The 27,757-nt window shown below is 37.5% G+C and overlaps 1 protein-coding gene and 1 pseudogene across 4 annotated transcripts; one reads left to right on the top strand and one right to left on the bottom strand.

The window, feature by feature from the left end:
- Positions 1 to 10,360: 10,360 nt before the first annotated feature.
- Positions 10,361 to 13,729, bottom strand: LOC126631367 (beta-amylase 2, chloroplastic-like; annotated as a pseudogene).
- Positions 13,730 to 18,808: 5,079 nt separating this feature from the next.
- Positions 18,809 to 22,374, top strand: LOC126630935 (uncharacterized). 4 transcript variants are annotated; one of them, XM_050301087.1, is made up of 8 exons: positions 18,809 to 19,005; positions 19,107 to 19,220; positions 19,313 to 19,483; positions 19,597 to 19,676; positions 20,109 to 20,256; positions 20,453 to 20,533; positions 21,567 to 21,689; positions 22,171 to 22,374. In XM_050301087.1, exons 1-8 carry the CDS (start codon positions 18,979 to 18,981, stop codon positions 22,210 to 22,212), a joined length of 786 nt encoding a protein of 261 aa, XP_050157044.1. In that variant the 5' UTR covers positions 18,809 to 18,978; the 3' UTR covers positions 22,213 to 22,374. The 4 variants fall into 4 exon arrangements, with proteins under 4 accessions (XP_050157044.1, XP_050157043.1, XP_050157042.1 ...); XM_050301086.1 differs by lacking the exon at positions 22,171 to 22,374 and adding an exon at positions 21,878 to 21,969; XM_050301085.1 differs by having other exon boundaries at positions 18,810 to 19,005; positions 21,981 to 22,374.
- Positions 22,375 to 27,757: the final 5,383 nt, after the last annotated feature.

The raw sequence follows: 27,757 nt of genomic DNA, 5'->3' as shown, positions 1-27,757 counted from the left end.
CTGAGCGTACACATATATTATAAATATATACGTACACATTATATATATATATATATATATACACACACATACATACACACATTGTACACATTATATATATATACACACACACACACACACACACACATACATATATATTATATATATATATATATATTATATATATATATATATATATATATATATATATTATGTATACATATAAAAAATAGAGGATGAAAAGCACAATGAGCATATATATAGCAATGCATGCCAGCGCACACATCCATTATATAAAAAAATCAAAAACAAAAAAAGGCAAAGAGACAATAGTGCAAGGAAGAGGTATAAGGCAATTAAAACCTACCCAAAATTTGGGTTTGGGAGTTAAAAATAAAAATAAAAATAAAAAAAGAAAACAGAAGCCTCTGAGGTGCGCCTAGGCGGCTCCGACGACGCCTTCCGCCCACTCCCTCAAAACAGAGACGACAACCCCCACGCCCAGCCTCAGAGGATGCCTAGGTGCACCATGAGGCGAGCCTTTTAAAATATTGACATTCCTTTTGTGTCATATTGAATCTTGATTTCATGGTGTACATTTTGTTTGATGGATTATTATTGCCCAATTTGTCCCATGTTCGTCTTCCATAGTACAACTATGAATTTCCACAAAAATTTATCCAATTCTGCTTTTGTTTGTTTCCAAAGAAGGGAAATTATATAGTAGAATAAATAAACACATTAGAGTTTTGGGTTTTCAAGAGATTAATTTCTATATTAAGAATTTTGTTTGTTTTGACGCAGGAGTGAACATGGGGAGAGTCAAAGAGACGAAGAGAGAAGAGAGGAAGACTCACTTCATGTTAGTGCCTTTTACTATATCTTTATACTTTCAACCAAATGAAATAGTTATTCTTATAATTTTAATTTTGACATGTGAGTTTAGCTTACTGATTAACAAAATTTTAGAATTCATGGTGTGTTAATTTGATGAAGTTGCTTCCTATTGTTTTGGTTATCATATACTGGAATTTGAAATGACAATTGATTCAAAGTTTGCTCTTTTTTAACAAAATAAAGAAAGGGTTTTTTTTGTGGGGTTGTTGCCCACAAATTCTCTTTAGGCCAAAGAATAGAGCTAGAAGAATTGCGGTTTGCTTTCGTTTAGTTTCCTTTATTGAGTGCAAACGCGTTGCTAATATACTTGAATTGATTCTAAAGATGGTATCTTTTCTGGGTTGTTTTACATAAGAATTTCCCTTCCGTTTGATTCAGATTTTGATGTCTTTTACTTCAAGCAAGTTAAACTAAGGAATTTAACTTTGCAATACAATCTTTCATACAATTTTCAATCTCGCGGCAATGCACGGGTACAAATTTCTAGTATTTTCTGTTCATGCTTGGTCTAGGATGGTTGTGAACCGCAAAACTAAAGGTGGTTCTTAGTTTGACAAATATTAGCTACTTACGCTTGGTTTAGGATGAACTAGAAAATATGCCTGCATGTTGTTGCAGCAACCAGCTGTTTAAGGCGTAATCGGATGAATAAAACACATTTAAGTTGATTAAATTCAACACAATTTTGAACAAATAGAGGGATACATGAGTGAATGAGGTCGATAAGATAAGCAATTTTGCTTTTATATACATTCAAGTGAGTTGGCATATAAACACATTGTACAATGAGTGGGAAAAAACTGAACGTCTTTGATTAGAAAGAGAAGAAACAAAAGAAAATTACTTAATACATTTGGATATAAAGGAAAATTAAATTTATTCAATTTCAATATAAAGAAAATTACTTAATACATTTGGATATAAAGGAAAATTAAATTTATTCAATTTCAATATAAAGAAAATTACTTAATGCAGGAACAACATTTGTGTCTCAATGGCGTCAGAAGGAAACAACCAAGTTTATATGCTGCAATTCGGATAACAGAATTATAGGTTCATAACAATCTGTAGACATTGAAATTTCAGTGAAATAAATGTTGATCAATAATTAAAATTTCAACGTTCATGTGTCACATAAATTTTACACATAGCATGTGACTAAACGAAAAATCAAAATAAATCGGAAAAGTCATCAAACAGAACACGTGTCAACACCTGGCAGAAATGATTTATTTTATCTGATTATTTAAATCCAAAAAATCAAGTTTTGGAATTCTATAGAAAGGAAGCCAAGGCTTTCATTTTGGGACACCAATTCATAACCAATTCACCTCACACCAAAACTTGAAACCTTAAAACTCTAAAGCCCTCAAGCAAATCCCGAAGAAACCAAGCCCCAACGGCCCTTGAAGAAACTTCTTCGTCAAAATCCTCCTTCAAAACCAAGCCCCAACGGCCCTTGAAGAAACTTCCACTAATTCAAGATCAAGCCTCGACAGCTCTTGAAGAAAGTGTTCATCATTCATCATCTGTTCATCGTAAAGATCAAGCCCCGACGGCCTTTTGGATTAACAACATCAACAAATCTACCCATTACAAAGATAGAATCAGAGGCTAAATTTGTAGAAGAGATTGTAACCCCTAAATCATTAATACAAATATTATTTTGTACACGTGTTCTTGTCTCGTTCATCGCAGAAATTCCCATGTTTACAAATTTGGCACGCCCAGTGGGACCATTCTTTACCTCTCATCTCTATCTTTGAATCCGCAAAAAGCACAAATGACATCAAAGAAGGCTCAAGTTGTTCTCGCAGCCAATGCAAGGAATAAGAACGTCATCACTGCAGGCGATGTCACTTCAGGCGTCACAACTCGAAGTAGGGCAAGAGCTCTTTCTACTGCCTCTTCTACCCCTGCATCAACTCCGCCAAAGGAACAAGAGCACCCGAGGCACGAACTTGTGATCACCCTGGCCTCGCTAAGGGCGCCAAGGAAGGAAAGCCCAAGGAAGTACTCTGGTTCCATGCTTTCCGATGCCGACTCAAGCGGTAGCTTAGCCATGCAAGTCATGACTATTAAAGCGATTTCAATAGATAAGCAGCTAGTTCATATGAATCAAACGATCGCAAGGCTGAACCTCCAAGCTCGAAGCTCAAACCCTGCTCGTTTGCTGCTTCTTCTCCACCTTCCGCTCCTCTCACTTCCTCACAAATAATGCTCCAGCGCCTGCTATTTCTGTCTGCAAGGCATGGCGCCTCCTTGTCCCGTAATCGGCCCAGAGAGCTTTGGACCTCGCGCCCAGCCACCGCATCATCCTTCAAGCCCACCAAGAAACCCAGAATGTGCCTTTGACCCACTTGGACTTACTGATGATCTTGAAGCTTTTGCTAAACTGAAGGAGCGAAGATTGGTGCTATTGACAACAGTGAAAAAGCTTCGGAAGAGCAGTCAATCTGTCTCTCCCCTTTGCAGTGATGTCTTCTTCCTTCGATATGACCCGTGAAATTTCTGATGGTAGAAGACGATGGTGGATGAGGACCAGATCTGTGTGATGACTAAAACTATAATCTGAGTCAACAAGTTCGACAAGAGGTTGAAGTTGTCTTAGCTTGTTTGACTCGGTCGAGTTGCTAAATGTGTTGAAACGGTCAGAGGAATGACGTGCATGATGTGGGCATGTTTCTTTTTTTTTTAAGGCTGCAAAGGTTTACAGTCAGTGAGATTCTGAGGGTTCTCTAAAGTCAGTAACCACCGTCAAACGACTAGCCGGTCATGAGCTCGATGCCTTACACTCTACCTCAAGCTTCAGCTGCTTCTGCACCTCCGTCATGGCTGCTGCCTTTGAATGTGATTGACAAAACCAAAGTTTGTCAACTCACACCCAAAGACCTCCTTCGTTTTCTTACCTCTGCTGTTGCATTTGAATCAGAGAAGAACTTCAACGACCGCTGTCAAACAACTAGCCGATCGTGAAGCTCGACGCTTTGCACCGCCTCAGTACCTCCAGCTTCTCATTTCCCGCTGCAGGTGGCCGCCCTTCATTCGATGCAGCATACACATATATATATAAATCTTAAAAAAAATAAAATAAAAAACAATAAATAAAATAAATAAATAAAATAAAAAAGAAAAAAGAAAAAAGAAAAAAATTGGTGCAGTGACTATGCAAATGATGGTCTCCAGAGAAGCAAATGAAAATGGTCCGCATGCGGAGAGTGCAGTACAGCGAGGAAACCCACTGAGGAATCCAGCCATGCCATCTTCAAGCCACTATTCACAAGTGCATGCCACTGTTAGCAAGTCAAGGAAGGAAAAAGGAAAAGGGTGGTGGCGACAGAATGATGCTTCCAGTCACCATCTAAAAGGAAATGGGTGCACTAGTCACCATCTAAAAGGAAATAAGTGCATCAGGCACCATCTAAAAAAATAAAAAATAAATAAAAAAAGTGAAGCAACACATCTTAGTCAGATATACGTTTTAACACAACATACTGAATAAAATAAAGCATGTCCATTGATATCTCTAAGAAATTACAAGTGAGTCAAAAAAAAAAAAGGAAAAGAAAAGCAAAAGAAAAAAAAAAGGGAGCCTTCATAAATGTCACTTATGTGAAGCCTCAGTACTTGGAGCCTTAGTACTCGGCGAAACCCTAAAGGAGGGAGGCACTGAAGATAGCTTATTCGGAGCCTCAATACTTAGTCGAACTCCAGATGACGAAGGCAAAAAGTGCCTCTGGAATACATCCACAAACTTTCGATGGTCACTTTGAATCCGACCTTCGGAGTCCAGCAGCTGATCAAGCTTCCTCTTCATGCCCGTCGAATAACTATTTGCAAGCACATGCAACTCTTTATTCTCGCGTCTGAGCTGTCTGATCTCTTGACTAAGAGTTGCCACCTTGGCTGTCAATGATTTAACCTGGCGAGCCCGAACAAGTAAGCGTTGGCCCATGTTGGAAACAGAGTTCGCACACTGAACACTGAGAGCCTGGGAGTCTTGAACAGCTAACTCATCGGATCGTCGTGAAAGTATCCTATTATCTCTAGGAGCGATGAGGTTCCTAACTACAACCGTAGCCGTTGTTGCATCCCTCATCACAGAGTCTTCAATTGTAATAGGGCCATTAGAAAAGAAGAAGGACGAGCGCCATATATTACCCTGACACGGTGCACCTGTGTCACTGCTGAGACTCAAATCTAAGCAAATGTTAGACGAGTTAGCCATTTCCAAAAAGATGGTAAAAGAAAAGGGTTGGAGTGAGTAAAATCTCAGAAATACAGCAAAGACAATTTTCAAATGCGGGCAATCTTTAAAGTGTGCATGTTGAATGCAATTGACACCTCTTTAAAAAGAAGAGGCAACACAACCACTTGTTCAAAAAAAAAAATCGAAGAGACACCACTCTTTGAATTTCAAAACCCGGATTTTCCTGCGTAAAATCCGTCAACACTTTTCAGACGCAGTCTCAGCTTTCGGCTATCACGTGCAACTTTGCCAGAGATCACTGATAAAGTTGAAAACGTGTGAAGTCCATTATTCCAACTACCACATTTTTGGCCGACAAGTGTGGGTGACAAGGCCACATCCACACTGCCACTTGCTATCAGGAAATCACCATATAATTCGACCTTCATCCTCTATAACAAGGCACACATTCAAAATGTCTGACCCTTCTTCCTTGCCGAATGCATCTGCAACTAAAACCTTTCAACATACTCAGTTTTCTTCTTCCTTGGAAATACCTCTTCAACCAAGCCACACCAGAACAAAGGTATCTCATATCACTAGGGTTGAGAGCAAGAGTATCTAATAGCATGCTTTCTCCCTATCATTTTCTTTGTCCTCCCTCTTCATTGCAGGACAAGGAGAAAGAGAGCAATTAGCCGGCACTTGGAGTTAACCTTCTGATTTGGAACTGACTGCCTGGAAACCCCTTCCCTGATTGCTTACCTAGCATCGCCTTCAACTTATCTTCAACCGTTAATGTACTTTCAGAGAAGACACCACATCTGCCTGGAAAACAAATGATGCAAGTGAAGATGATACATCGAAGCATGTGGAGACAAGCGCAACAAAATACGTGCTGGTTCATCCGCTGCTTCTTCAAAAGCAAACGTATCTCATATCATCAGGGTAGAAAGCAAAAGTATCTCATATCATGCAATCTCCCTGTCATTTCCTTTATCCTTATTCTTACCTACAAAGATAAGGATAAAGAAAGCAATATGTCGGAACCTCCATTCAAGCTCCTGATAAGGAACCGACTGCTTGGAACCTTCTAGATTGCTCACTCAGCACTGCTCTCGAAGTACCCATTATCTCAACATCTTATGCTTCTAGAGAAGATGCCACATCTGCCTGGAGAACAGAAAAGGCAAGTGAAAATGATGCATCGAAGCATGTGGAGACAAGCTCAACAAATACATGTGCTGATCATCCGCTACTTCTTCAAAAACAAAAGTATCTCATATCATCAGGGTCGAAATCAAAGGTATTTCATATCATGCTTTTTCCCTATCCTTTCCTTTGCCCTTACTCTTGCCTGCAGAACAAGGAAAAAGGAAGCAATCAGTCGGAATCTGAAATTAAATGTCCGATCAGGAACTGAACTGATTGCCTGGAACCTTTGCCTGGTTGCTTACCTAGCATTATTCTCGAGTGCTCATCTTCAACTGTTGACGGGTCTCGAATTAACTCAGCAAATACTTCAAGACAGTTGATATGGTGCTGGCTTTTTACACTGAAGCTGCCAAGCATGGATGAGTGGCTGAAAAGTGATGCTCTGAATAACCATTTAAAGGCAAAGGGTTGCGCACCACTTCGGTTAGGCGAAAGAAACAAGCAGAGAAGAATGCAGCACGATGAGCTGGAACAAATCATTATGGCAGGACACCCTTCTCGGCCAAATTGCATAATCCAGACGGAGGAGTCTAAGTCAAATCCAAGCCCGCCGTCATCGCTATAATCAAAGAGCTCGAGAAGCTTCAAAAACCTTTCGATGGCACTGTCACCGAAGAGCAAAGTCTTGATAACCCTTGAAGATCATATCTTCAACCAAACTGCTCAGGGTTCATATGAAAATGCTGCGAACTTCCTTGATCTTTCAAAGCATGCATGTCCTAAAACTGCTCGTGGTCATGTTTAAGTTCGAGATCAAGCTTCAACGACCCTTAAAGAAATCACAAGTCTAATTCAAGATCAAGTGTCCACCACCCTTGAATCAAACCCAGTTCAAGATTAAGTCTGTGAAAAGTCCTTTGGAGGAAACCAGAAAACCCTCCAGCCCAGTTTAAGATTAAGTCTGTGGAAAATCAACAATTGGAGGAAACTAGAAAATCTTCCAGCCAAATTAAAGATCAAGCCCCGACGGCCCTTGAAGAAATTACCAGCCCAGTTCAAGATTAACCCTCAACGGCCCTTGGATCGACATCTGCAGTAAGGGACTTCAAAACGCATCTTCTACACATGACAAGCACATGTATACAACGCACCTTGAAATGGGGGCATTTGTAGACATCGAAATTTTGGTGAAATAAATGTTGATCAATAATTAAAATTTCAACGTTCATGTGTCACATAAATTTTACACATAGCATGTGACTAAACGAAAAATCAAAATAAATTGGAAAAGTCATCAAACATGACACGTGTCAACACCTTGCAGAAATAATTTATTTCATATGATTATTTAAATCCAAAAAATCAAGTTTTGGAATTCTATAAATAGGAAGCCAATGCTTTCATATTGGGACACCAATTCATAACCAATTCACCTCACACCAAAGCCTTGAAACCTCAAAACTCTAAAGCCCTCAAGCAAATCCCGAATAATCAAGAAAGTCCTCTTCGTTCTTCTTCAAAATCCTCCTTCAAGACCAAGCCCCAACGGCCCTTGAAGAAACTTCCACTAATTCAAGATCAAGCCCCGATGACCCTTGAAGAAAGTGTTCATCATTCATCATCTGTTCTTAGTCAAGCCCTGACGACCCTTTGGATCAACAAAATCAACAAATATACCCATTACAAAGATAGAATCAAAGGCTAAATTTGTAGAAGAGATTGTAACCCCTAAATCATTAATACAAATATTATTTTGTACATGTGTTCTTGTCTCGTTCATCGCAGGAATTCCTGTGTTTACACAATCCAAATAAACTTCACCAAACCAACATGGCATGACATGAAAAATGAGTCGATTACATAAGTTTTATTCTACCTTGTGCCAAAGAGTTTATGCTAGTATGCCCTCTTATGTTAAAGGAGCAATTGAAAGAAGATAGTTCCTGAACGTCGCGCTTCTGCTGGAACCGCAATGCATGGAACGGATTTGATTTCACAATAGTAACAACCAAAAAAATCAAATAACGTAATGGAAGAAAAACAAAAATTAATAACCATACACCTATCCATTTTCTTTTGTGAACAAAATTTGTTATTTGCACCTAATTTAAGGTCATGCTTGTTTAGATATATAATCATAGCAAATAGAAAGACTCAATCCATTGCTAACACCAGCAACCATAATTTCCTACTAAGAACAACATAGCTCAATAGATTTCTTAGGAAATAGGATGCCTAAGACAGTGATTTAATCTCTTGAAAATCAAATCATAGCTACAAAGCGATTCGCTTCAAGCGATCAACATATCAAACTCAGTCCAAGTTCACCAACCACATTCAAATATATACTCGAAATAATTTATTAGTATAATATAAACTTATATTTTGACTAAGAAAAAAGACAGCTCATAGATATATTTCACTATTCGAATCACGAAATCGAATGCAATAACAATTCTTGGAATAAGGAATCCTTCAATGTTATGAAACATCCACACTGATCTTAAAACTACAAATGTAAGCACTGAACTCTGTAAAGAAATCATCTTTGATACAGCATTTGCATATCTGCGTTCTCTCATCCCCTTTACATATATACTAAACCATTTTTGTGCACTACAAATTCGAGAAAAAATCAAGTCGGCCTCTGCCATGCAAATGGTTTGTTCCACTTCTTTCCTCCAGTTCCCAAAACTATAGATACGACCGTAATAAAACATACATGACCCTCACACAGTGTAGCCTCCTAGCAATCTAACAAAGAGAGATTTATGTCAAAAGAGAAAGAGAAAAAGAAAAAGAGCTTTAAATGCGAGTTGTTTGGTGTGGTTTTTGTTTTCTCTTCTTCTTTTACGGACTAAGCATACACCTATCCATCCATCTTCCCTTTATGTATAAATCTATACACACACACATATATTCACACACACATCTATATACACACATATATTTATATACACGGACAATATTGAGTTCAATCCAAATCTATAGTCCTAACAATGTACTTAACACATCAGAAACATAAATCCAATACACCTCCAATAAAGATTTGAACCATCTTTCGTGAGTCAGCATCACTTTCCTGTGCACTTTTTCACTTTCTAATTTTTGCAGATCCTAACTTCATCTGGAAACATATAAAAACTACAAAATCACAACTCGTTTATACTGGATCAACATTTTGCTCTGAAATCTCTATTTTAGACTTAGTATCGAGAAACAAAAAGTCTTATATGCAAAAGATAACTCATTCATCACAAAACAACAATACATTTGCAGTAACTGTTTAAGTCAGAACAATTGATCATCATGAATTGCAGCATTAGTATTCTAATTAGAAACTTGTAGCCATAAAATTTAACATTTCACTACCACATTTGATCGCATGAAACAATCCAATTATCGATAATTACCTTAGCAGAAGCTTAAATTTCTTTGGCAGTCGCATCCAAAGTAAGTGCATAACCTTAAACCCTCCGATTTTCGCTAATCAGATTTAAACTCAAAACCAAATCATTAATAGCATCGTTATACTAAAACTAAATCATCAGCAGCAGTATTATTAACTGATTAATTAAACAGCAACACTATTAACTGATTAATTAACTGACCTTCAAAAAAAAATAGAAACGGATAAATTAACAAATAACAGTAACAAAAATTACAAATTTACCGGCGACGTAATCCATGGCGGTGAGATCCCCACTCTTCCCTTTCCCTCTCTCTGTGTCGCAACTGGTGCAAGTAGAGAGTAAGGAGGCAGAGAAAAGTAGGAATTTGCATCATTCAGCACCTGACAAAAAAAAATGAAATCCAAAAACATTATAAAAAGGAAAACAAATTAAAAGGCTTCACAGATAATATTTCAGTACATAAGCCTATTGAAACTGACATTTTACATGTAACAACAGACCCGCCCTCTTGATCCAGTGTTGCTTGCCCATGTTAGTTAGAAATTTTAAAGTACGTGTTTGACAAATGGAGAAAAATGAATCTGAGCAGATCCATTATTCACAAAATAACAACTGACTCGGACTCTAAATTTGGCCACCTTCCTAAGAATAAAAGAAGAATGCATATTCAGCTCAAAAGTCTAATTGATGCTTTTTAAGATTCTTCTCATCCAGCCAAACCAGATGCTCACTTTCCAAACAGTGGCGATTTATATTTATTGCTTAATTTACATACGCTTAAGATCCAGGGAGTAATTACATAAGAGTTTCTGTGCTTACCTGCCAAATTAATCCCTCGGGGTCTGCCAGTGCTTCCGGAAAGCCCTCATGTTGGCCTAATATGCGCATTTCAACACATGTGAAATTCAGAGCAGCCGCATGTTTTTTTTTAACATTACTGAAATTGGCGCATACCCATCACGGTTGCAGGAGTTGTAAAATCCAGTAGTTAATTCAGCAGGATGGCTGGCAGTCTTGTACCACCAGTGGATACCTGATACCTGCTCATAAATCAAATAAAGAAACTCCACAAAAAAATAAACTTGTGAAGAACTAATGTCCAATAAAGGGACTCACCTTTGTAGCAAAGCGTGTGCCTTCAAAAGCTAAATTGGCCAGAGCAAGTACCCGATAACCAAGATCAATCAACACACAGGAGTACCAATTAAGAAATAATCTGCCATAGTAGCTATCATAATCACCTCCGTCACGGAAAAACCCTGTCTCATGTGGTTGGGAATTATAAGAACCTGCATTATCTGGTACTCTGGCCCAGAAGGAGTGGCCCCTTGCTTCTGCTGCCTGCGTCAGATTCTTCATCAAGTATCGGTCATAACACTGCACCAAACCAGGTTGAATCAGAGAACTACTTCAAGGTTCAGATAGAGGTAAAAAATCAAATGAGCTACAGGCTTAAGGTCATAACCACAGATAAATGAAGGGCTATTAACTTAACATTTAGAAATAACCGTCAGTCCCTAGCTATTATGCATGCCACTAATGAAAGGAGGGATCACCATTTATTAAGGTACCTGGAATTCACCAATACCAGGATATTTCCAACCATGCTGTTCAGGATAAGAAGGATACCGTAGCTCTCCACACGGACCTAATCCAACTTTAATTTCTGATATTATTCCTTCCTTAAAAAAACTCATCAAATTCAACTCTGAAGCTCCTCATGTAGTCGAAGTAAACCTGCATTGGTTCCATTATAATGCAACAGAATAAAAACTCTCAGCATTAAACAGTAAGAAAGCATAGGGTCTGATTCTTAGAGCATACAAAAGGAAAATTCTTAGAAATATAGAACATATAAGTTGGAATAGGTTTAGCAATAGTTTCTTTTAAAACATGAGTGGAACATGTAAAAGAAGACAAATATAGGAAAGGAGCTACGGCAATCCATAGAAATAAAAGACCAGCATAAGTAGGTAATTCTAGAATACTATACCTCAACAGCATTCAGTGTTGTGTTTCCCTTCTTTATTAGTAAAATATATATCAGGATTCTTTTGGCCAATTTCTGTCACCCAATGAGGAAATGGGATATGTACATCATCCCCGACATTGCCTCCACACTCGTGTAATGACATCACGACCTACACCAATATACAGTAAGACAATGCACACCATATCCAACATGCGTATTCAAAGAAAATACGTAAAGCAGAAGATCTCTCTTTTTTGAAATGAATTTTGTAAATAACTCAAAATCCATCTCAAAACACTATTCATTTGAATAGTGCAATTGAAAACCTTACTTTAGACTAAAGTAATGTCGATCAAGCCATGTGCGTCATCTTTGATTGGGATCAATTTGTTTGTTTGTCAACTAGCATCAGCAGTTTGTTTGTTGTTTGGAAGTTTGCACTCGAAATTGGCATTAAAATCTTGCACTGGCGCATTGGTACTACTAGCATTGGAAATTTGCATAGACATTGGCACTGGTGCAATTTCGCATTGGAATAGGCACCATGGAATATATAATTAAAATTGGCATCAGCAATTAGCAGTTAGGATACAATTGTAAACTTACAAGATCATACAATTACGCTGTTTCGGCTAGCTAAGTAACCTAAACTCGTTGTGAATGTGCCACTATAAAATTCCAACACTCAACTTATTCAGTAACGTAAGACTAGTTAGCAGTTCGGTTCGGCTTGCTAAAATTAAGTAGTCGAAGTATAATTGGAACAATATTGGGGAGGGTAGGACGGTGAATACAATAACAACACTTCGAGTGTAAGAGTAAACGTTTTTAACCACTTGAGCTATAAGTCGCTTGCAATGAGTAAGATATTTCAGGAAAATGTTAAAGTGAGCACAACCCGATTGGGCTTTGTTATAATTAGGTTTTGGTACTCTTGTAACTTATAGCCTTGTATAGCTTACATTAATTGTTGTAAAGGCTTAGGAGGACACTGGCAACACATGAGCGATGGGAGCCAATTTCGCACAAGCTTGCCGCGAGTGGGTTGCAATCTTCATAGAGTCATACACATTTATTCTCCCACCTTTAAGATTCAACTCTATGGCAACCTAATGGTGATCAAGGTTCAGGAGGGGTCATGTACACCCTATCCACACCCTCCACCCATGATCTACCAAACTCCACCCCTTCCCCGTCACTGTTTTCACCGGCACCGGCTCAAACTGTTTGGATGCAACCCCTTTCCGGCCTTTAGTTTTCATTTCAATTGTCCTCTCAGCATGGCAACGTTCATAGTACGACTATCCACAAGTGTTAATTTATCAAAAAACATGTACGACACTTCATGTACGAAGACACACTCAACATCACAATATTGCCAAACTTTTCAATTTTAGGAGAAATTATGTAGGATGTGTTACCAGAAACCAGTCTGTTCTGTTGATGGTCAACACTTGCATATCCTCCGTGCCTCATCATGATGCTTCAGCAGGAGATAGAGCTACAAGTGAATGTACTGCAATATACAAAATTTTATTCATTTCACGCCAATGCAATCTCAACACATTTATACCACTCCATAACACATAGAGTTTAGCCACTTACATCCGTTGACAACCACTCTTTTTGGTCCAGAAGCTGCCGCTAGAAATTAGTATCTCCAATTGGGCAACCGGACTAAGAATGTAACAAAAAAAACAGTTGACCTCATCTAGTCATTAATCAATTTTTTCATGCATCCATAAAATCCAAATGTTAAAGAGTAACTTACTTCTTTGCCTTCTCCTTCAACTTATTGAAGTCATAGAAATATTCCATCACCTAAACCATGCAGTTTCTCTTTTTGGCTTTAATTAATGCTTCTCGTTGCACAACATCCTGCTTGGGTTCACCGACATATATTTTTTGGCACTTTGCGACGTCAAACAATAAAGGCATCTAGCAAACCACTTTCATCTTCTTTTACTGCCCCATTTTGGTTCGCACAAATTTTGACGTCGCCCTTGTGGAGGGGACCTTCCTCTTGGTCCCCACCTGCTCGCCCTTAAGTGTGTATATCACCTCCTCATTGTCATCATCCGAACTCTTCAAATCTTCATACTCATCAGCTACACTTCGAACCATCTTCGCGGCATACATCTAAGGGACTGCTCCATTCAACAATCCCTACAAACACCTTCCAACCCTCGTCATCCATAGCTCTCATTACCTCATTCCCTCTGGGTCCCTCACCCTCACCCCACCCCCTCTCCCCTCTTGCCTTCAGCCCTTATTTCCTCATCCTCATTCCCATCTTCGCCCACTGGTTTTTCCTCCCCTCCCTCCAAACCATTTTTTTCATCAACCTCATTTTCACCACCCTTTTCTTCTTCCTCCTCTTCTTCTTCTTCCACAACAGTTTCTACGTCACTGCCAATTTCACCACCCTCTTCTTTTTTCACCTCTTCTTTATCTTCTCATTTTTCTTCTTTTCCCTCTTCATATTTTCCCTCTTCATTTTCTTCTTCTTTTCCCACATCTTTTTCTTTTTCTTCTTACTCGTCTTCTCCTCTGCATGTTTTTCCTTCACATCCCTCCTTAATTCCTTTACCACCTTCGACAACTGTTCCACTTTCTTCAGCATCATCCTCTCTGAAATCTCCTCCTCATGGCCCAATCGCGTTAATGACACCTTCCTTGATTTTCAATTTCAACTCACTGACATCATTTATGTCGGGAGTGAGGTTGTCAAGAATCACAATATCATCATCATCGCCTACATTTGGTACACTTTGTTCCTTTTCTCTTCAATCGGAACACTCTCTATTTAAAGCCATGCATCAGAAATACATTCTCACATACAACATTCATAGACATTCACTTTCATCCATAAATTTCAAAAGGTTTGCAATACAGTTATACCTCTTGGCTCTCGGCTATATACAACTGCAGCTACTCGTGGATCAGTTACTTCTTTGTTGTCTTGCATCGCAGAATTCTCGGTGTAGCTTTCAGATCTAAGATCTTGCAGTAACATAAGGGCTTCTCAAGTTGGGGAATTTTTTCACATGCCCACACCTGCACGTATTGCTCAATAAATTATTACTCCACCACAGAAATAAAGTCAACATTACCAACGAAAGCAACACATATTACCTAAAAATCATACGAAAATCCTTTGCAGCCCCATCCGGACCGCTGCCTCCTTTTGGTTCCCTTAACTTCTTCTTCTTCCTTCTTATCTCCCTCACCATCTCCTTCAACTCTACCTCTACCTTTCCTCAAAGTAGCAAACGAGAGGCTGTCACGAAGTTGTTCAAATGAGATGGAATCCCATGCAAAGCTATTGAACCTATCCATATCTTCTACGAGGTAAGGGTACTCTAGATTCACAATGACGTTGGTCTTTGCCCAAATCAATACAGCCTCAGAAAAGTATACCAAGCCTAGCTTGAAAACATCCTCCTTGTTCTTGCACTCCTTAAACGCCCTTTCAAGCACCACAAGTCATATATATATATATATATATATATATATATATATATATATATATATATATTGTGACTTTCTTCAGGACGGCCTTGGCTTTACCTTTGCCCTTTTCATTCCTCCTCTTGTTACTTTCACCTGCTAACCCTAATTCTAGAGAAAATATTCCCTCAACCTATTAAATTAGTCAGCCCCTCAAGGCCTTTAACCCTTTGGTTTGCTGCTCTATGCAATGACAACTCATGGACCAATTGCTCACTAAAGGCCAATTGATTAGCACGCTCGAGGTGGCCAAAGAAAGTGGCCCTAAAGGCACCAAGATGTGCCTCTTTAAGCTTCTCCCTAATCAATCCTAGCACATGGGGGGCTTGGGATATGTTGTTAACCGTTTGCCTATACACATCTTTTTGGTTGCTCGTTGAATACTATTGGTTGCCATATCCTATACATATAACAATACAACAACAACAACAACAACAAAGCCTTTTCCCACTAAGTGGGGTCGGCTATATGAATCCTAGAACGCCATTGTGCTCGGTTTTGTGTCATGTCCTCCGTTAGATCCAAGTACTCTAAGTCTTTTCTTAGGGTCTCTTCCAAAGTTTTCCTAGGTCTTCCTCTACCCCTTCGGCCCTGAACCTCTGTCCCGTGGTCACATCTTCGAACCGGAGCGTCAGTAGGCCTTCTTTGCACATGTCCAAACCACCGTAACCGATTTTCTCTCCTCTTTCCTTCAATTTCGGCTACTCCTACTTTACCTCGGATATCCTCATTCCTAATCTTATCATTTCTCGTGTGCCCACACATCCAACGAAGCATCCTCATCTCCACTACACCTACGTGTTGATGCTTCACCGTCCAACATTCTATGCCATACAGCATTGTCGGCCTTATTGCCGTCCTATAAAATTTTTCCTTGAGCTTCAGTGGCCTACGACGGTCACACAACACGCCGGATGCACTCTTCCACTTCATCCATCTAGCTTGTATTCTATGGGTGAGATCTCCATCAAATTCTCCGTTCTTTTGCAAGATAGATCCTAGGCAGCGAAAACAGTCGCTCTTTGGTATTTCCTGATCTCCGATCCTCACCCCTAACTCATTTTGGCCTCCGTTTGCACTAAACTTGCACTCCATATATTCTGTCTTTGATCGGCTTAGGCGATGACCTTTAGATTCCAACACTTCTCTCCAAAGGTTAAGCTTCGCGTTTATCCCTTCCTGCGTTTCAATCTATCAACACTATATCGTTTGCGAAAAGCATACACCAAAGAATATTATCTTAAATATTAAGTTTGTGATCTTCGCTAGATTGCTCCGGTCATTAGTGTGGATAAGTATGTAAATGGATACATATAACAATACAAACACATAAATTCAACAAAACACAAACTTGCAACAACACGTCAACAAAGTTTCATAGCTATATATCTTTCGTCAACATATCAGCATTACTTAATCAATATCAACTCCCGTCATAAAATTAACAATATTTTAAGAACAAAAATCAATCCTAACCCAAAACTATAACTTTACCAAAACAACAGTTAACGACCTAGCCTCTACACAACCCGTCAACATAGCTTCATAACTTCACAACGCACCATTCTCAATAATTTCACATATATCCACCAATTTCAACTAATTACATAACGAACATGCATAATTAACCTTAAAACTAACTTAATTTATCATAATTAACAAAAAGTACAAAATTAACTTTTAAGGTTCCATTTTCAAAACTCACCAAATTTGAAATTGAATGGGAAGAATCAAATATGACATCGGTGATGGTGCAAGGACTCAGAACCCAACTCAAATGAAGTGAAAAGTATGTCTTTTCAATGGAACCAACTGCACAACCCTCAACCAAACTTCCCTGATTTTCGTAAATGATGTTTGAAATTGCAGTGAAGCTGGAGAAGATAAGCATAACACAACTACCACTGGGTTTGGACAGGTTTTCAAACAATAAGGATGTTTTCGACGACAATGATGCTTGAACAAACGCGGGAGATGAAGAGTTTTGGAAGGAGAAGACAAATTTAAGTAGGTTGTTGTTGATAACAAGGAGGGGAGATTTTAAGTTCCCAAAATTTTGAAATTTTGCCAAGTACCATTTTCATTTAGTGAGGGGTCATTGATGACCCGATTTCATAGTAATCTCATTTTGATAAATTGTTTTTCAGTTGTTTAGATTTGATTCAATGGACCACGTTTCGTTTGCACCTAAGAGCAAGTCCACCAGGAAAAAAATGTCCCAGCCCTTAGTCCAAAAAACAAGCTAGCCCTCAGTCCATTTGCTCCAGCCCGTGGAGTTGCCTGGCACCCAGCCCATGCCAGGCAATAGCCCAGCACGTTTTGGACTGACCAAGAAGCTGGCCTGTTTCTCAGGCGCGTGCAACACAAGCGCGCAAGGCGCGAGTGGGTTTCAGGCTTTCCTGAAAATGTGTCAGCCCACTTGGCTCAGCGACGTGGTGTTATGATAGCCGTTGGATTTCCAACGGCTAGTTTTTCTAGACCGTTGGATTTCCAACGGTAAAAAAAAATTAAATTTTACTTTTAAACTGGACCGTCCGATCAAAGATCAACGGTCCATATTAATTAACTTAATTAAAATTTATTAAAAAATACAGAAAAATTATTAAAAAATACAGAAAATTTAAAAAAAAATTATTTTTTTCTTTCTATAGTTTATCTGATGAGTTTATGTAATTTTATTTTAGTGTGTTTTTTTTAAATTTATTTGATGAGTATGTAATTTTATTTCAATGTGTTTTTTTTTAAGTTTATTTGAAATTTTATCCAAAATTGGTTAAAAATCATATCCGAAATAAACTTAAAAAAAAAAAAACACACCAAATAAATGCGCTGGGTGCCAGCGCATTTTTTTAGGGATGGAGATGCTTTGGTCTGTTACTGTTCACTGGGGTCTATTATTGTTTACTTGAGTGGATAAATGCGCTGGGTGCTGGCACAAAGTCCTTAGGGGTGGACTTGCTCTAAGGTCTGCAAAATGCTGCCCGCACCTTAGAAAACGCGACCAAACAATACTCTAAACCCATAAGACCTACTCCAACCCTTGTAGTAAAACTTAAATTTTAGGTTCTAAATTTACCCCAATTTATTTCAACCCTTGGGGCAAATATGAGTTAAAACTCAAAACTCATTTTTGAGCCAAATTTAGCTCAGGATTCCCCTTGGTTTAGCGGGGCTAGTCCACCATATATGTATATTTTTTTTATTTATAAATTCATTGAATCTAACTTTTAAGATCTAATTTGATTACATCCAACAGTAAAAAAAGAAAAAAAATCTAATGGTCCAAATTTAAATTCAACAGCTAAAGTAATTAAAAAAATTATTTTATGTGTTTCATATTCTTTCATAGTGTTTCACGAGTTTCATGGTGTCGGTTAGTGATTTTTCAATATTTGTCGAAATCTAAATATTTTTAGGTTAAAATGTTCATAAAATTAAATTATGATAGTCTACATAATTTTGTCTTTTAAAAAAGTTACTTTTAAGAAAAAAAAAATTAGCATAAATTCATTCTTTAATAATCTGAGCTAAAATTTTAACCCAGAAAAGTTGAAGCAAAAAAATTATTTTTGGATTAAAACCTAAATTTTCTTGGCTAAAAATTTTAGGTTCTAACCCAAAGGTTGGAGATAGTTTAGGCCCAAATTTTAAGCCACACAAAACGGTTCGTCGTTTAGAACGAACCCAAAACAATGAAAGTTCGTTAAGTCGCCTACTGGCCTCGCCGCCTCAACTGTCAACTCCCTCCACCTCCCAATCCACCTTTGTTCGCAACGAAGCCCCTACGCACCAGAACGAAACGCCGTCGTTTCCAGGAACTTCTGTTGTTTTGCAGCGAAACTAAACAATTCGTAAGGTCGATAATGTCAAAAGACAATCTCAACAAATTGGTCAGTGAAAAAAATGGTTTCTTCTCATTTTTCACGGCAAATCAAAATTCGTTTTTACTAAAATTGTGGGCTTTTTTTTTTCAAATTTATATTAATTTCAGATTCAGAAGAAGGTAAGTTTCACGAACGAATTGCAAAGTTTGAGGGAAAAAATCGAAAAGGGAGGCGCTGAAACTGCGGTTGAAAAATTGGTATCGCTCAAGCAGTCACTGAAGGTTCAATGTTTTCCTCAAATCTCTGTTTACCCTCGAAGCGTCGTCGTTTTCGGGTGATGGGTATTGATTGTAATTCGATACTGTTATTGCAGGAGTTGGAAAGGCAAGAGCTTGAAGTCCAGTCTCTTAGCAATTCCGTATTGGAAGCCGAAGTTCGTAGATTGGAGGACCAAATAGAAAATGGGTTTGATAGTGAGGATGTTCCTGATGAACTGGATCGTTTGTTGAGTGAATCGGAGGCGAAAATCGGTTCGGCGAAAAGGGTAATTTTCTGTTGCTGTTGCTCGCAACGCTAGGAAGCTGTGATCATTTGCTGCAAAATAGTGGTGATTTATTAAGTTTTATCCTTTTTAGTGATGAAAGTATTAATGTGTAGGAACTTGCAGCTAAACTAAGGGCAGTGTTGGCAGTACAGCGCCAGATTGATGATGTTCCTTCGCAATCTGAGCTCGTCCAGTATGCGTTCATTCTTGCTCAGTTTATAAGAATTTTAAGATTTTATGGTTTTTGGTTTCAGTTGGTGAATCACCGAAAAACAAATTTGAAGAATTTTGGTGAATTGGTAAAAGTATGAGAATTGAAGTTCAGGGCATATATTGTCTTTGATTATTGTGTCTGTGTTTAGGATAGAATAAGACATGTTTGGAAGTGCTTTTAGAATAGCTAAAAGCATTTTTAGATATCCAAAAGCACTTTTGGGAACGTTCTGAAAGTGCTTCAATTGCTTTTTTCAGGAAACAATCGGATTTTTATAGAACTTCGATGTGCTTCTAATAGAAGTGGTTCCTGTAAAAGCGCTTATAAGCTGAAGTACATTCCTGCGAAGCATTTCCAAACAGGCCGTAAGAATAACGCTGACTGACTCAATCTTGGGTCTGCACTCTGCAGGTATGAATGCCGGTTGTCAGAATTGAATGCTCAAATTCAGGGAAAACTTCAACAAACTCGGAAATACTATGCCACTTACAATGCACTTTTGGAGATCAAGGAATATATGCTGAAGGAAACATCATTGTTGAATTCAATAAGTTCACAGGTATGCTACGGCCATGAATTTTTCCATCAGTACTCTTATGTTTCTTAGTAGATGTAGTTTACGCAACCTTTTTATGGTTATGGCTGCATCGTTTTTCTTTGGGAAATTTTGATTTATGCAGGAGGGATTTCGAGTCCTGGCTGTTAGTATATTTTCTCATTAATACCAACTTGTTTTGCTTGTAAACTTTGCATAGTTTCAAGAAGCAATCAATAGCACTGACGGTCGCATGAAACTTATCAACTCCATGGAGGGAATCATAAAGGGCAGTCAACAGGTATTCTCCAAATATGATCAAATTGCTTGCATATTTTCTGTTGGGAATCAAAAAAGAAATCGCCATTGTGCCTAGAAATTTTTTTCACAATCTTTGTCGTAAAAGAAGAAATTTAACTCCTTAACCTTGGAAAGTATGATTTAGTTGATCCTAAAGAGCATTGTTTTTCTGTTTCCATAATACATATCTATTTATATGTCCTCAGAGATCCATCTTTTCTGTGAAAGAGAACCAATTACTGCATGCTGGTGAATGGAACCTTTGATCTTTTATTAGAAATGAGGATTTTGCCCCCATAACATTCCTGTAAACCATTTACTAGCATCCAGTGAGCTAGCCTTTTGATCGGTACGACCTTAAAAGGGCTCGAGTTAATGGCCTTTTTACTCCTTCCTCGAGGAAAGGCTGGTTAAAGTTCTAACTAGCATTGAAAGTATACATAGCTTTGGAGAGGATTAAATTATGCCTTGCAGCCACTTGGTGAACTGAGTTACTGTGTGGCCAATTCTCATGGTTGATAATGAACTTTTAACAATGGAGCTCCTTGATAGTATCGCCGATATTAGTATCAATGTAAATTTTATACAACTTCCGCACTACAAAATTTGTTAAGCCTCAAGACAAAACATTACGTAGGTATAGGTACAGGTATAGGTATAGCTTTGTCATCCATAGCGTCATCTCCAGTGTCATCTATAGTGTAGGATAAGGATTGCAACTGAACAGATGCACCCACCATGTGAAGAGAGAAATAAGATAAAAAGTTTGAGCTATTAGCCAATTTGAGAGACCAATAAGATAAAACTGATATAATTTAACCAAGTCCTGTATCAAGTTTATTTCGGACTAAATGAATTTTGTATGCTCTTCAAGGAAACAATATTTGTGCTTATGTCAATTCATAGAAGAATTCAACATTGCACGCACCGAATACATCATTTTCTTTATCCTGAACTCATGTTCAACTTCTGTGCATACTTTTTCTCCGATGCTTCAAGTTATTCTGAAGGTTGCTAGTAAATCTATCTTGCAGAAACTTCGAAAGGTACAACTTGGGCTTCAAGAAGAGCAAAAAGTTTGTGATGCTCTCAAGGAAAAGTATTTTGCAGCAAGTGCAGAGCAAAGGCACTGTTATTCACTCTTAAAAGCCCTTCAGGTAAGCATTGTAATCATGACATCACAGTTAATAGTTAGCGTTTGCGACACTTAATTCATTGCTAGTTCAGAGAATGTCGTGTATGCTAGTCTTGTAATGTAATACGCAGAATCTAGGTAATTATAATTTCCTAGCATTGTCACTTTCATTGGCCACTACTACACAGATGTAAGCGTGTTGTTTAGCAGTTTGGCAAGAATTGGTGGTCATTGTCCTGGCTCTTGCCAAAATATATCTAATCAGTACTCCAAGCTCCCCCAAAATTACTGATATAGATCTTTAAACATTCAGGAGGAATGTACAAAGAATGAGGTACTCCGAAGAAGTTCTGCTTCAAACATCTCCAGAGATTGAAGTGTTCAACCATCGTCATGCCACCGCCTATCAGTCGCATGCTCACTAGTTAAATTGATATTAGGAACTCGCTCACCATGAGTTGTAAATTAAAAATCTTTTTTTTTTTTGGGTAAACATCTTCCAGGTTGAGTTACATCGAAGTACCTCCGTAGCATGTGAAGTTTGAGGTGTTTCAGCCATCTTCATGTCATCGCACGTTGGTCTAGTGCTTGCTTACTGAATTTACGAGGAACTCATTCGTCATAAGTTGTAAATTAAAGATCAATTAATTTTGTGTACAATACTCCCCCATTGAATTTTGTACATGTAGATAATGAGTTTATCTTCATTATTTGTTCTTTTATTCTATAGTTCTCGTTCATGAGATATGAACGCGGACCTCCTCCAACAGAGTGGAGACTGAGTCCCGCTAAACCAAACGGGTTGGCTATCTCCATTATTTGCGAATAGTAAAACAATTAGTGGTTACCAAGATATAAAGAATTATTAGGAAAATCAGGTTGATGTAGAAATTGAAGTTATCTATTTCCATACCGACGAAGGTCCGATCTCATGGCTTATTCTTTGGAAGTGCTTCCGTAAAAGTCAAAAGATTATATGATTGAAAACGAACTTATAATTGATACAGATTGATTTCAATATATATGGCAATGATGAAGCAAGGATGACATTTTTGTTTCCATCTTGCTTTGATATGATGACACATATTTTTTTATTAGGGTAGTCACCCATTATATGATCACACATTGACATTACTGCTAGACAATATAAATGTAATTTAACTAATTAATGGACTGCATCTTGCTTTCAACTATTTTACACCTTTTTTTTTTTTTTTTTCAAACGGTTAAGAATATGAGACCAATGAGTTAGATTACTGTTAAGAGTATATGGTTCGACTTATCTTTATATATTTATAAGTGATAGTTTTAGGTTTTAATCTCGTGAATAACAAGTTTAATATCAATTTATTTTTTCATCACTAGTATAAATATTTTTGTGGCCTAAAAGAAAATTCAAAATAAAAAATTATGTTTTGTCATAAAAAGTATGCGCGCGCGCGCACACACACACACACATATATATATATATATAAACATGGATACATCAAAATTAACCAAAAAATAATTGTATCATAAAACATGAGAATTGTTATTGGCACTCCAAAAATCTTATTCTACACTCCAAACTTTCTATATTTGGAAAAAAAAAATACACTTGTGAAGAGTATAAAATGAGATTTTTGGAATGACAATAACATTTTCCTAAAACATTTGCTAAATTCTTCAAACCCAAAAATGGGTACTAACATATCTCGACCTGGATATCCAAGTGGGCATCAAAATCAAGGCATGATGGTAGACACCTGAAAAATGACAAATCCATAATATGCAAATGATATGTAAAAATACAAATAAATTAAAACCAAAGTCTAGAACTAATTTAATCTAGAAGTGAGAGTATGCAATATGGGATGCAGTACGGGAAGAATCCTTCTTACAAATGCATGTAGTGTCAAAAGCATAGATAAAAATGCAATAAAAGTAAGAATATTTACATCCTAGGTAGGATGGGAGAAATTTTTCTAGGTTCCGGGAACACTAGGTGAGTTGGTGTTCCCCACAAATGAAGGCTTGAAATATGTTCTTTTAATGGTGTTCTCTACAATATGTTGAATACATTCCTCTTTAAAATTTAATATTAAATGAGTTGTATACCTTAATATGGAATGACAATTTCGACCTTATAAGGTTTTAAAATTAAATAAATAAACTCTACATAAACCTCAAATCACTTGTAGCATGTATATCCTAATATTATTTATCTTCTTCAACTCTCATAACAACTCTCACCTTCCGCCCGTTACATGTAACACTTTACCGTGTTAAATTGCTGTCTCAAGTTTGGCAATGAGACATGCTAGCTTATTCGCCAAAAACCCGTAGCTTTGTGACAAGAATCATACCAAAAAACATTGTTCTTATTAGACTTATATAAATAGCATACAATTGTCAATTTGCAGATTTTTAAGGTTAGTTTGGGCTTACTTTCTTTCAAACCTTTTAAGCACCGCATAATGTTTCATACAACAACAATCTTTTATATTGCTTTATTTTATTAGTGGTTTTTACGGTAATTAAGTTCTAATGAGACGGGACGAAACTAATATTAATGTTTTATTTCTTCTGATGTGATTAGAATTTTGTGAAGCAATGGAGGCAAGTAGCAAATTTTAAAGGTTTAGGCAAGCTCATGCTGAATATCATCGTAGTTTTTTTGTAACTTTTTGCCGAATTTTATGGTTTTTTCATTATCAAAGAGTAGGCTACCTTTTGGAAAAGTTTGAAGCAATCCAAAAACAGTATTCATCAAGTTAATGCAGAACCATTATGCTATGCATTTCTAAATCCCTTTTTGCACAAACTGATGGATTCTCAATTTTTTTTTTCTTTCCATTAATGCTGATTCTCAAATCTTTATCTTTATTATTTGACAAGGAGGAAAAACAACTTAGAAACCACCTATTCGAAGAAACAAATAAGATATTTGGTTGACTTTATGTATTTGCACCTAAGATGTAAAGAGTATAGGGTGGTAGAAAATGTGAGGTGTAGGTAGGAAATTTAAGGTGTATGTTGAGAGTTGGGGTGTGAGGGTACTATAGGAAATGATGTGGGGTGTATTAAGATACATTTTAATTAAAAAATAAAATGTGAGGTGTATTAAGTATGTGGGATGTTAATATGACAAGCTTTTTTTAATTAAACTTCCTAATTTAGCCCCAACCTACTGCTAACAGAAATCGGAAAAACCATCCCTGCCCCCCACCCCCCATCCACGCCGTTGACATTGAGCTCCCATCACAGAGCAACCATCCACCTCCATCGCCGGTGGTGGATTTATCAGCGACTCTATCTTACTAATATTTCTCCTCTTCCCTCTCTTTATCCCACTCTTACTTCGACAAAGATGATCGGCGACAACTCAAGAGCTGGTGCATTCACCGGCGTTCCCTTTTGTCCTAGGGCTATTGTGGTGGCGGAGGTGGTGGACAGTGGATAGAACTCTGGTTTTTTATTTCTTTGATCAAATAAATTCTTATCTGAGAAATGAAATAATGAATACTAGGAATAAGAAAGGAAGTTGATCAAATAATGAATACTAGAAATAAATTCTTCTCTGAGAAATATAATTTTTACATTATCAAAAGTGAAGGTCAAAACCCGCCAATGATCCCTCGCTCGCCACATAATCCTACTACTAAGTCATAGAAGGATGCAAAACAGAAAGTGAGTGAGCAAAAACAAGGATTTATTAAACCCTTTACTTTTCATAATATAGTCTTACTGTAAACTTTGTATAGTTTCCAAAATGATACTGCAAATAAGTATGAAAATCAAAGTGAATGTATAAAAGCAATTGTGATAACGATACAGGTAAATAAAAAATAACTCAATAGGTATAACACATATGCTCATAAAAAATGCAGACACACAAGTCCATGTAGAAAGTAGGTTGGGTGTAATAATCTACGCTGAAGTACTACATACACGTGAAATTAGCGCTAAGCGTGTCCCATACGAGTTCTAGATGCAAAAGCAACTAGTACAAGCGGGCACTTATGAAGGACACAATGGGAGCGTAATAGTGCAATGTGAACATACAGGTGAAGTTAGTCCTGACCCGGACAAGAACTATAAACTTTGGTGTAAGCATGAATGATGAGCATATAAAATAGGTATGACCATGCCATCATTATTTCATAAACCTCAACATCATGACTAGCACTTGTATTTATAAGTAAAAGCATGGCATGGTGTAAAAACTACATAAAAAAGTCATTATGGAAATTTAATTATATAATATGTTGATACACAAAATCAGTGAAGACTTTGGTACAACAAAAAGTGTTAAGTTTGTGACTTCGCTAGATTGCTCCGGTCACTAGTGTAGATAAGTATGTAAATGGATAGGGACAAGGAAGCAAACACAAGATGTACGTGGTTCACCCAGATTGGCTACGTCCACAGAGTAGAGGAGTTCTCATTAATTGTGAAGGGTTTACACAAGTACATAGGTTCAAGCTCTCCTTTAATGAGTGCTAGTGAATGATTTGGTACAAATGACATTAGGAAATATTGTGAGAGAATGATCTCTATTTATAGAAGAGAGTTTCTAGTTTCATTCTGACATTGACACATGTTGTGTTGTGATTGGCTTCTGATGTTGACACGTGTCGCGCTATGATTGGCTTCTGATGTCGACACGTGTCGCGCTGTGATTGGCCTCTTGGTTGGAGGGAAACTCTTCTGGGTTCTTGACGGTATAACGTTGACTGGTGCTCAGTAATTTCGGGATTGGTCAAGTATGATACAAACATAATATATGTTTGAAAACAAAGCTCACTCATTGATACGTCATCGGGTCGTACCCCACTTGCCTTGCTTGGCCTCTAAACTCCTTGGAATAAGTCTCTTCTATATGTGAAACCACTATACTACTTAAAAGCTCGTAGATACTAAGAAAAAGTCTTGAAATTCCGTTTGTTTGCTCAACACGGGGATTGAAGTACTTAAAACTAGGTTCACGTACTAGTCGGTAGTCGTTAAGCGCCGTCGGTGGAATTTTTAGTCGCCGTTGTTCAAAATCTTCCTTATTGAAAGAATATTCAAGGAAGGAATATATCTTCAGTTAACGTAATGTGTTGACACCGTTAGATAATATTCCATCGTTATTATGAAATATCCAGTCATCTCCAACCTCATGCCGATCGTCGAAGCCTCTTCTCGCCGCTGTCTATGTGCCGGAACTACACCAGAATCTAGGTTTATGGCCAAAAAAATTTCAGAAACCGGTTAGCGTCCAAAACTAAACCGAATTTCACTAAAGTAGCCGAATTCGGCCGGAAAGTCTAGGCTTGAAAATCAAGGTTTCAAATCTCCTCACTTCGAGGTAGATTCAAGCCCGGAAGGCTCGACTTATAGTCTATGAGTGATGGTGAGTCTTTTGGTGGTGATAATCTTGGCCAGCTTAATGCGATTAAGTGCTTGTTTGGATGTACCTTTAAAATGACAGAAAATGCTTTTGGTAAAAATGTATTTGGAACCAATCCTTAGTAAAAATGCAAGTAAATTCTAGAAAAGCACTTAAAGTGCTTCCTGAAAGAAGCACATAACTGATGCTTATTGCAGAAAGCACTTTAAGTGCTTTTGAAACCAAAAAACATTTTCTCTAAAATCGCTTTTAGCCATTTTAAAAACACAGTCAAACGAGCTCTAAACTTTTATAATTTCCATTTAGCCATTTTAGGCGTATTTTCATAATTTCAGAACATCAGAGAAATAAAATACAACATAATACAACAAAATACATAGGATCTTATACTTTTAAAATGGCTGGTTTGAAGTTATTTTTAAAATAGCTGAAAGTGATTTTGGTACAAAAGTTTTTGAAACCAAACTTTAGTAAAAAAAAAGCCCGTAAGCATAGAAAAACACTTGAATTGTTTTTTACAAGTGCTTTTGAAACTCAGACATTTTTCTAAAAATACTTTTAGTCATTTCAAATACACTTTCAAACGAGTCTTTAAGTTTACCTATATATGACGTGGTTCCCTCTGCAAATTTGCATGTCTCCATGTCTCCGCATGAAGACAACTTGTCCTTTGCTTGAACAATTTCTTTTATAAATTTAACGTATTAATATGTAAC

This window comes from Malus sylvestris, chromosome 8 (genome assembly GCF_916048215.2).
Source record: "Malus sylvestris chromosome 8, drMalSylv7.2, whole genome shotgun sequence".
Classification (NCBI taxonomy): domain Eukaryota; kingdom Viridiplantae; phylum Streptophyta; class Magnoliopsida; order Rosales; family Rosaceae; genus Malus; species Malus sylvestris.
This window is presented reverse-complemented; position numbering and strand designations above follow the sequence as displayed.

Bases quoted from the DNA above. Each gene is read 5' to 3' on its own strand.
- LOC126630935 (XM_050301085.1), top strand. From the start codon at position 18,979: ATGTCAAAAGACAATCTCAACAAATTG. The intron at 19,221-19,312 runs GTTCAATGTTTT...CTGTTATTGCAG, and splicing joins CGCTCAAGCAGTCACTGAAG to GAGTTGGAAAGGCAAGAGCT. The intron at 19,484-19,596 runs GTAATTTTCTGT...ATTAATGTGTAG, and splicing joins AAATCGGTTCGGCGAAAAGG to GAACTTGCAGCTAAACTAAG.